The 10658-nt window shown below is 41.0% G+C and overlaps 1 protein-coding gene across 1 annotated transcript; it reads left to right on the top strand.

Moving 5' to 3' along the window:
- zgc:171927 (uncharacterized protein LOC100124616 homolog) lies at nt 1-8056 on the top strand. The gene is made up of 6 exons (XM_063204280.1): nt 1-92; nt 1187-1259; nt 2461-2556; nt 3165-3260; nt 4380-4511; nt 7712-8056. The coding sequence occupies exons 1-6, from the start codon at nt 79-81 to the stop codon at nt 7931-7933; spliced, it is 633 nt and encodes a 210-aa protein (XP_063060350.1). The 5' UTR covers nt 1-78; the 3' UTR covers nt 7934-8056.
- Nucleotides 8057-10658: the final 2602 nt, after the last annotated feature.

Raw genomic sequence — 10658 nt, 5'->3', positions numbered from 1 at the left:
CCAGACAGACAGCCGCTATCTTCTGACTCATTGACCGCCCCACCTACACCTCAGCAGCGGAGAGCCCTGGACTTCACAATGACTCCGGAGTAGTAAGTGGCATCCTTTCAGGTGTTACTGGTGTCAGGAAGGACATGTCAGGAAGGACAGACCTAAACTATGCACCATGATAGCTTATTACTTATTATCGACAGATTATCATCTGTATATCCTAAAAAAAACTCCCCTCACCTAAAGCACCAGGTAATGTGATGACTGTAATTGCTGTCATTGAAGAGGGCACTGTCATCAGAGCAGGTCTATACTGTATGTGTGATAAAATTCAAGCTGACGTGCTGGGCGATCTATGGGGAAGGGAAGGCCTCGACTGTGGTAATGTGATCGGATGATATGCAGAGGAGACACCAATGCTGTTTTGTTTTCTGCGAGCCGATGTATTCTGCTGTTGTGGGCGGATGGATGGTGAAACTGAACTCCCCATGACAGTATAATCCATATTGCCTGCTGTCAGAACAAAGAAGATTTCGGTCTGTTGTGTTGCCTGATGTTTGACATTGAAGATCAAGAAAGGCTGTGTGTGTGTGTGTGTGCGCGCGTGCGCACCCTGACTGTTGTGTTGCCTGATGATTTGACATTAAAATGGAAAAGAGGATGTGCGTGCGTGCGTGCATGCTTGTGTGTGTGTGTGTGTGTGTGTGTGTGTGTGTGTGAGTGTGCCAGGGCTTGACATTAAGGTTTTCACCAACCAGCCATTGTGGCTAGTGGTTTTCCCAAGTCACTAGCCATTCAGGTATTCCACTATCCACAGATTGTTTTCCCCCTCTTTATCATGATAGTGTACATCCACCCTCAGAAGATGAGGTTCTAAAGCAAGATGAGTGTATAGCTTTCTACATGGACGTATATCAAGCAAATAGAAACTGTATTACTGATCTGTTTCTTGAACAACTGATACACAACTGATACACAATCTCATGCCAAGGAAGCTCCCAGCCAAATTGGCTAGTGACACTGAAAGTATTACTAGCCACAGCCAAGTTTCACCAGCATTTGGCCAGTTGGCAGGTGCCAGTGTCAAGCCCTGTATCACTCGTATGTGCAGGAAGGTGAGTGTAATGAACTCTGCCATTGTTTTTCTTGCCAAGTCTTTATAATGGTCGTTCTACCTGTCTACTCTGTCCCCCAGTGACTACCTGTTCAAGCTGCTTCTCATAGGAGACTCGGGAGTGGGCAAGTCTTGTCTTCTCCTCCGGTTTGCGGTAAGCTTTCATTTACTTCACATAGACGTTATGAGTATAATTTACACCGCTGGATCCCAATTATAAAACAAGAGATATCAGAGATGGAAACCTGCCCAATGATCAATGTACACAGTGTTGTGTGTTTGGCACCACCTGCAGACAACCCAAAACACTGTGGGCAGACACAGACAGACAAGCCGGGGGGCTAGGTAACAAATGAAGGGTTTATTTGGAAAAACGGTGAATCTCCATTTTGTAGAATGTTGGGAAATTGACATTTTCTATTGGGAATTCCATTGCATTGCATTGCAAAATGCATTTTATATAGGTTTAAAAAGTATGTTCCCAAAATATTTGAATGGCAAGAATTCACACAAAGGTGATAGGACCTCTGAACAATGCATAAGTGGAAAATGGTGGATACACCGTTTTGCAACGAAACCCTTCAATTATAGACCACCACACACATCCTGATGTCCTGATACAGGTATCGCATCTGACACTAAAATGGCAGGAAACAAGAATAGATCTACCTAGGGTATATTCCATGTTGTTTTTTAGACTAATAGGATGAACACACTCATGATCGGACAGAGGTGCTGTGGCACACACTGCTCTCTATCAGAGTTCTATTATGTAGAAGTGCTTTTACAGATGTAATTACAACACTAATAGTATGATATTACAAAGTTGAAATCATATATCACACCACTACTGTTGTAATCACATGTGTAAGAGCACTTCTACTTTATACGACAGGCGTTTCCCTGTTTCATTTTATCAAACTAATAACGAGCTAACCTGACTATCACGACTACAATGCTCTTCCTAGCTCATAGTAGTCTGGCCAAGTTTCGAATTTCAGAATTCTCAGTGGGCGGGCCTGACCCATGTTTATCAAATGCCTACTGCAGGAGTGGGGAAACATTTTCATTCGTGGGTCCACTTCAAAGCCCTCTGAGGGCCACACTATGAACATAAACGGGGATTTCCCCCTGCACTTCAGGCCTATATTGAAGGCAGCCAGCTTTAAAACAGACCCCACCTTCTCTTGCCCCCTGAATATAACTTAATTGTATTGCAAATGGTCACAAATTGTGTAAGTCACAGGACTTATGGGTGGGCCCAGGATTATAACATAGAGCCATTTTCTATTTCTGATTTAACTTGGATCTGGCATGCATCATAAACCTGGACTCTGTCTGACTTGTTCTCACAGGATGACACCTACACAGAGAGCTACATCAGCACCATCGGAGTGGACTTCAAGATACGAACCATTGAAATGGACGGGAAGACTGTCAAGCTGCAGATTGTGAGTAAAGATGAATAGAAGAGACCAGGCATGGACTGGGATGAGAGAGAGAAAACACTCAGACATTTTTGTCTTAAACTGGCCCCTCACACATAAATCCTGTTTTCATACTATCTCCTGCTTGACTATCGAAGATTATCCAATAGGCAGCCCCCTCTAAAAGGTGGGTCGGTCCCTAAGAAAAAAACAAAGAAACAAACAAAGAACAACAGCACTTCCCAACGCCCCCTGGGAAAATGCCCTGTTTGGCAGATGACCAGTCCAGCCCTGGAAGAGTCATGCATTTCTGTCACAGATGGGTTGTGTAAACTTGATAGACCAGGCTGAAAGGAGTTTGTGTATGTTCCGGTTATCATTTATTATCAGTGCACTATACTTAAATGTTCGCACTCCAGCAAAAAGCTGTGAAGCAGTATCATAGGCCCTATGTAAATTGTAATATACTTGTATACATGTAATATAAATAGGTAATCTTATTTTGGAAAAGCGTATGAACAAAGCCAAAGCGTAAGTAAGGCCTTCCATAATTATGAAGTCCAAATATTTGACAGACAAAAAAAAACAGCCAGACATGTTTTCTCTGATTTCTCTGCTTGTGGTTTCCTCAGTGGGACACGGCTGGGCAGGAGAGGTTCCGCACAATCACATCCAGCTACTACAGAGGAGCTCATGGCATCATCATCGTCTATGATGTCACCGACCAGGTGAGGACAACTGTGTTGCATTAGGCTCAAGCTGGGTTTATACTGGTATTGTGCCGGCCACGACCGTACAGAAACCAGCCACCATGCCCCCCTCTGCAGAGCTGAACACCTTGTGGAGCTAGACGTATGGTTCTCCCAGGCTGAAATGTCCGTCGTCGGCTGGTACGCTAGCGGACAGTGCGAGGTCCTGATTGGCCTGGACTTGGCTTCATTGTTGAATCCTCTGCGAGAAAAAAACCCGCTATGCCCTCTATTGTTCTGGGAGTGCAGACTTGAAGGCAGATCTATGACCTCTGCGTTTCCTGTTATGTCAACTTCAGGAGAAGTCTAAACCTAGCTTCATTTGTCTTTGCGCAATGACTACATGCACAGACAGTCAGCAATGCATTCTGGACTGGAAATCTTAGATCAAAGCAATTGCAGACAGAGCGTGCAACTCCTGCAGTTGCTTATCCCTGTTGATGCTGGTTCAACATACTGCCTCCATGGTGACTCACCCTTGAATTGGTTGCCCAAAAGTTCACTGACATCTGTGTGTATGCGTTGTCCTAAAAGTATGCAATTCAACTCCTCCTTCCCACATGTCTCCTTACACTTCACATTTGATGTGCTACGTTAAACTGGTGCGAGCTCATACTCTGCAGTCGTAGATCGACATAAATTGGTCCCAAATATGCCTATTGTCAGAATGGCCTGTGTTGGCAAGTGTCTAGCATCTGAATATAAATTTTACTTTCACCATCTGCCCTTACTATTGGCCGACCATCAATGTTCACTGAGAGCTGGCCCATATTTTGATAGTACTAATACGTCACTTTGATAGTGGACTAAGACATTACTAAATTGAATGGTCCCACGTTTCATACAAATGGTCCCCTCGGAAGAATGCATTCAACGAAAGGACCTGTCCCCCTAAATTGATTGTGTTGGTCTAAAAATGGCCAATGGCTAACATAAAATATTTATTGACAATAGGACTTATACTCCAGTATCCTTATCTGTTCTGGTCACACACTTGCAATAGCCTTTGACAAGTTTGACTAATGCATTGGACTGTAACATTATTGAAAAATTACTAAAATATCAATAAAATGTTATGATTTCCTTTGGTTGCCTCAGGAGTCCTTCAACAACGTTAAGCAGTGGCTGGAGGAGATTGATCGCTACGCCTGCGAGAACGTCTCCAAGCTGCTGGTGGGCAACAAGGTTGACCTGGCCAACAGGAAGGTGGTGGACTTCAGCACTGCTAAGGTAATATGCTCACCTAGGCCCCAACAGTGGGCATTTCCCAAAGTTTAGTGTATGAGCCTTGGAAGTGTGCCAGCGTAATTAGTCATGCCCAGTGATTGGATACTCCGCAGAGTTCACCAAAGAATATCCAATCACTGGGCATGATTACGAAGGCTGATACACTTCGAAGTACGCACACTAGACATTGGGAAACAGATTTTCTACAGTGCAATGCTTCTTGTGATGCAGTACAGACAGCGGATTAGTAAGGAGACCGTTCATGAGGAGTTTTTCTTCCTGAATCAATATCACACAAAGTTCTAATCTGCATGTCTATGAACTGCCATGCAGCTTTAGGATTCTGTATAAAAGGAGTTCGATGTAACACACTCATTTAGGAGATCAGACTTGATCACCTTTTTTGTTTCGTGACATACGTTCTATGGGTTTTCTTGGTTACCGTACTGAAAATCTTTGTTATGCAGCCAGGGCCGGATTAAGATGTCCTGGGGCCCGTAGGCTACAGGTTTCTGTGCCCCCCCCCAGAAGGACAATTTACATAGCACTGATTCTTGAGAAAGTGGCTAAAACAGGTTGTAATCTTGACAGAAAAAAACAAAGTGAATTACAAAATAATATGGTATATCCTCGTAGACAAAGGTCTTGGCTTTTCAGAAATGCACAAGGCCAATCTCCCCATTTCCCTTTTTTTCAGAAATCAGGTTTTTCTCCGATCATACCTTGTTTTTTGTCAACACCGTCAGACACAATTAAAAGCAATAAAAAGTGTATTGATTTGGTTGCATATGTATCTGGAGTTTTTAAGTGATTGTGTGTGTTTTTTGGTTCACACATACACCTTTAAATGTTGAAAATTCACTTTCATTCTATTTTAATACTGCTTCATGTGTTCTAATTTAAAAATATGTGCTGTCAGACAATGCTTACTTAATGGCTAAATAGATCAAACATTTTTTTGTAATTTCACAAATATTCGTGTAGGCTTAAATTTGCTATTACTTTGATAATTCAACAACTACAAAGGAAAATTTTGTAAGCACATTCATTTAAAATGTCCAAAACTCCTTCTTACGGTGGTGACTTTAAGAACTGACGGTGGTGACAGTAATCTGAGGGTGGTGAAAGTGACCTAATTATTACCTACATTTAGCAAAATAAATAGCCCTCTCAAGTCAATGACATCTAGCATAAACACTTTATTTTTGTGTGTGCACAGTATGTTTGTGCATGTGTTTTTTCTTCATTTGTTAGATAGGCCTACTCTAGGAAATAGGCCTAGATTATTGAAAATGTGGTATAAACAGGTTTTAAGTTGTTCAAATCCAAAATATAGAGGTGTATTATCATAGATGAACGTCTTGGCTGTGCAGTGAATGTATTGGCCAAGCTCCCCATGTTTTACATTTTTCATAAAATGGGCTCTTTCTTGGTTTTGTCACCAGCGTCAGACAGAATTAGAAGTAAAAAAATAAGTTTACTGTATTTAAGTGAATTACTTTTACAATTCAACATAATTGTAGATACTTATTGGAAGCATATTCTTAAAACTTGTCAAAAACATGTAAAACACATGCTTTTTTGTGAACTACATCAGATACATCAAAAAACCCTCCAAATGCACCTCAGTGGAGGCTGGAGTATAAGTTTGGGTCACAATTATTACTAACATGTCTGGTAATGTTTCATTAACCAGCACAATTTAGTAAAATATGGAACAAGATGATGAGCGGAACAAAATCTGAAGGTGGTGACATCTGACGGTGTGAGACAAAAAAACACTCTTTTACATATTGTGCATTTTTTGCTCACATTAGCCACTTCGTTTTCGCTCTGTTTCTTAGGGGCTTCATGACGCTTCTGAAAAAGTATATATAATTAACATTAATGTAACAATAATACTATTAAAACCCCCGACGGTGTTGACAGTTTATGGTTGGGACAGTACCAGTGTCCAAACAAATTATCAAATTGAGGAGAAATTAGTAAACTTACAGGAGCTTCAGTGATGGTGAAGTACTCAGTAGATCTAAAGGTTTGAAAAGGGGTCCTAAGTAATGACAATGACCTTGCGCATACCTGATTTTATTGTCTTTTTAAAAAAATCTGACGGTGGTGACTAATATGCTGGACACACTTTGAGCAATCAGAAAATAGTAGTAAATATTGCTTTACATGCACTATGTGCATATTTGCAGAACCACTTCAATATGGACTTTCACATCATGGTGATATTATTCAATAATATCAGTGATTTTTACATTTTAAGTCAATTGAAATGATGATGTCTGTCCTTGGGACAGCTGTTTTTACAGGGTGTGGGCAGGTTTATAGCCATGAAAAGTAATAAAATTACACTTAAATATTTCAAACGACTGTACATTTATGTAACAGACCCCTGTGTCTTTACCTGGATTCATTTTGTTCATGAAAATGTGGTTTATTTTCAACAGAATTGGCAGTTTATTGCAGAGACATGTTTTAGCCGCTTTCTCAAGAATCAGTGATAGACATGTCATAATTGCGCACATGGAATTAAGGATAAAATGTCTACTGACTGTGCTCAACACAACAGATGATTTTTTTCAATATTGCAATATTGTCACAATTCTGTAGGGGTCCCCTGGCAGGTTGGGGGCCTTAGGCTCCAGCCATATCCAGCCTGTGCGTTAATCCGGCCCTGGACGTAGCACAGAGTTTCACGATCAAGACAGTTTGGCTAAGCAGGCCTTCTGCCTCTGCCATTCCTGTGTTCCCTTCCTTGCTAAGGTAATATGTTAGACTCGGCCCCAGGACCAGATTAGTGCAGAGGCTAGATCATTATGGCTGCAGCCCCAGGGTTCCCACACCTGCCAGTGGACTCCCGATTGGTGAAAAGGGGGGGAACAGTTTTGCTAATTTGCTGATGTGTTATTGAAATGTCCTCTTCACAGTTGGCGACACTGTTTTTGTCATAGAATGTGTCTTCTCTGGGGGGTCTACCACAACCTGTAGCCTAGGGGCCCTGGTCCATCTGTCCCTGCTCAGCCCGCTCATTTGGGAACTCAGGAACACAGTCATTGGGTCCGTTATTTTTTTAAATAAATATGGGCCTATTATTCCTCTGATTAGTTATGGGAAGGTTCTTGCTATTTCCAATGACCTTGCCATAGTCAAATAGTCAATACTCAATGTTCATACTCAGTAACATCTATTGGTTTCAGGAATTTGCCGCATCGATCAATATCCAGATCCTTGAAACGAGCGCCAAGAATGCCAGCAACGTGGAGAAGGCCTTCCTTACCATGGCCTCCGAGATCCAGAAACGGGTTGGCACAGAGAATGTACAGAACGAGACAGTGAAGATGGGCACGAAAATCAACAGTGCCCCGCTGTGGCCTGGAGGGGAAAAACCCAAAGCAGACGATGCCAGTACGTGCTGTTGATGGCAGATGGAGGAGGCCTATTTACTGTAGCTGGTGGTGGTGGTGGTGCCCATACGGAAAAGATATACATAAAACTTCCAAACTACTTCATACATGATCTACCAGTCTACCAGTGGTTCTTAATCTGGGGTGCGGGCACCCCCAGTGGGTGCGCCAGAGATTGCAGGGGGTGTGCGATAATTTCTTAGTTTTGAGGTTATGACCAAAATTCAAGCATTATCATGTAAAATCATTAAGGTATTGCGTATACATGTGAAGACGTTTGGGTTGGGGGTACACAGGTGTTTAGGGTCTTGAACAAATGTAAGGGGTGCTTTAAGAAAAAAGGTTAAGAACCACTCATCTATACAATTGGCACATAGTATACTATTAAAATGGTCCGTTCCTCATTTTCCTCTTATACAAGTAAGGCAGATATTACATATACTGCAACTAAACTGTACTTGGAATGTGTATGAGTGATTACTTATATTGCTCATACGATGAACGTGTCCCATTTATTACATAAGATTTTATAAAACTTGTATAGACATGTACGTTTTTTAGATATCTTTTCCATGTGGATGGTGGTGGTGGTGGTGGGATGGAAAGAGAGAAACTGCCTGTGTGACCATTTCTGAGAGCAGTTTGTATTCCTCTAGTGTTTAATTCAAGTAGGTCATTGGTCTTCTATTCAGCGTAGCTTTTGGCAGTATTGTATAGCCCACCACTCACGAAAATGCGATTTAAACGACTGATATAGTTGTGCACTTTTCATGTCACTGGAGACAATAGTTTTAACATTGCAGTGCTGCAGTTTTAAGAATTAATTTTTATTGAATGATGAATAATTCAGTGCGATAAAACATTTTGAGGAAGCACAAGAAGACATCCCCAGTCTCTGTTCCCTACCCAGTCTCCCCGTCTGCTTTAGTTGGGTCATTTTGAAAGAAAGAAAAAACTACTTCCATTCCTTGTTTTTCTCTTTAAATATGAAGTTTATTACAGATTTTTAAAAGTTGTCACAAATGACTGAATAAAACCAAAGAATGGGACACCCTTTCCCTTTCCACTTCACTTGCTGTTAACACAATATCTAATTGTCATTATTTCCTGTGCAATGTTATCTCTATGTACGTATGCATCAAAATACCTTGTTTTAGAGAGAATTAAAAGGCCATTGCATGCAATACTCAAAAACCCATGCATTACCGATAAAGGTCAAACAATATAAATGTATTTATGTAGGGTTTCAAGAAACACAATCCCAAACAATTCTCTAAAAGTTTTTTTTAAAGTGCTTGTCTGCTGATTTTAGTGCACCTAGTGGTCCCAGTCTTAGTTTTTACTGTGAAAATAACCTAGTCTTTGACCGTTAGCATTTCAGGCTATTTCACAGGCTGTCTCACCTGAGCAGCACAATAAATAAACAAACAATGACTGTTCCAGCAACCACATTACTTTGTTTCAGGACAGTCAGGGTATAGTTACAGTTCACAAATAGAGTTGCTGTGCCAGTTAGTGCATTTTGTGAAACGCTGCTCTCTGGTGGACTATAACAAAAACTGACTCACAAGGTGTGTTTATAGCAAGTCTAGCATTACAGGTGCCATACAAACAGTACAAAGTCAAATTAGCAAAAGAAGTTGCTAATTTCAGAGCAGTTACAAAATTATTCAGTGCATTTTGTGAAACGTGGCAACAAAAACTACTCAAAAGAGGTGTGCAATAATAAGCCCATCTGTACAAGTATGTGCAAGTCTATAATTTACAAGTAGTCATATCAGCAAAATAACTTCATCACAGTTCAGTTGCAAACTCATTCACAGTATGTGATAGTCTCAGCTTGTACATCTATATGTTTATATTATATATTACATTTAATATCTTGCAGCATCTGGTTGTCTTATTCGTTTTGAAATGTTAACTTTAACAGTGAAGGATATAAAAGAGCGCATGAGGAGAAAAGAAGAAATATCTGCACACCGCAGAAACTCCTTTGATTCATTAAGTGAAAAAATAAAAGTAGGTGTGGTTTAGCCCTGGGATATTTTTTAAACCAGAGTTAGGAAATTTGCATTCTAAAACTCTGTTAATGTGTAAACGCGAGGCCAAAACTCAAAAAATATCCATACGTGTGAACAGCTTCTTATTCGCCCATGAACGTATCGCACCTGGAAAGCTCATGGGTGAATGAATAACAAACCTGAAGAGTGCTTTCCTTTTTCAACTCATCCATTACTGTGAGACGTTTAAGTAGCTTGTCATTAAAAAAGTCAAGACAAGTGGTTTCTCCAATCCCGTGCAATGATTTTGGATAAACTCATGCCTGCGGAGAGGTTTTGGCCATAGTACCAGAGGAACGTTTGTGGCAACACAGTGTCATCCCAACTTGTCAATTTTTGACTACCGTTGACTAGACTGTAATTTTTGACGTCGAGGGCATATCTGCCTCATCACATCTTGACGAGATCACCTAAACCTAGACCTTTCCCTAATCCTAACCGTCAGTGACGTTATGCTGCCAAAAGGGGGAGCCTTTGAGACTCCGTCACTTTTTGACTCCAAGGGGATAACTTAGAAGTCAAAAATTGCCATCTGGTCAAAGGTAGTCAGAAATTGACGAGTTGGGATGATGCACTGTAGTTTGTGGAGCAAGGCAGAGTCACATCCATCTGACAGGAGCCAGTCCACCATGTCCAGTTGCTAAGTTATATAACTAAGGTCCTCCTGTAAACATTATTAC

The sequence above is a fragment of the Engraulis encrasicolus genome, chromosome 8 (assembly GCF_034702125.1).
Source record: "Engraulis encrasicolus isolate BLACKSEA-1 chromosome 8, IST_EnEncr_1.0, whole genome shotgun sequence".
In the NCBI taxonomy this organism is placed as follows: Eukaryota; Metazoa; Chordata; class Actinopteri; order Clupeiformes; family Engraulidae; genus Engraulis; species Engraulis encrasicolus.
Note: the sequence above shows the minus strand (reverse complement) of the source record. Positions and strands in the feature narration are given on the sequence as shown.

Excerpts from the sequence above, each read along its gene's own strand:
- zgc:171927 (XM_063204280.1), top strand. Across the intron at positions 1,260-2,460 it reads GTCTTCTCCTCCGGTTTGCG|GATGACACCTACACAGAGAG; the intron begins GTAAGCTTTCAT and ends TTGTTCTCACAG. Across the intron at positions 2,557-3,164 it reads AGACTGTCAAGCTGCAGATT|TGGGACACGGCTGGGCAGGA; the intron begins GTGAGTAAAGAT and ends TGGTTTCCTCAG.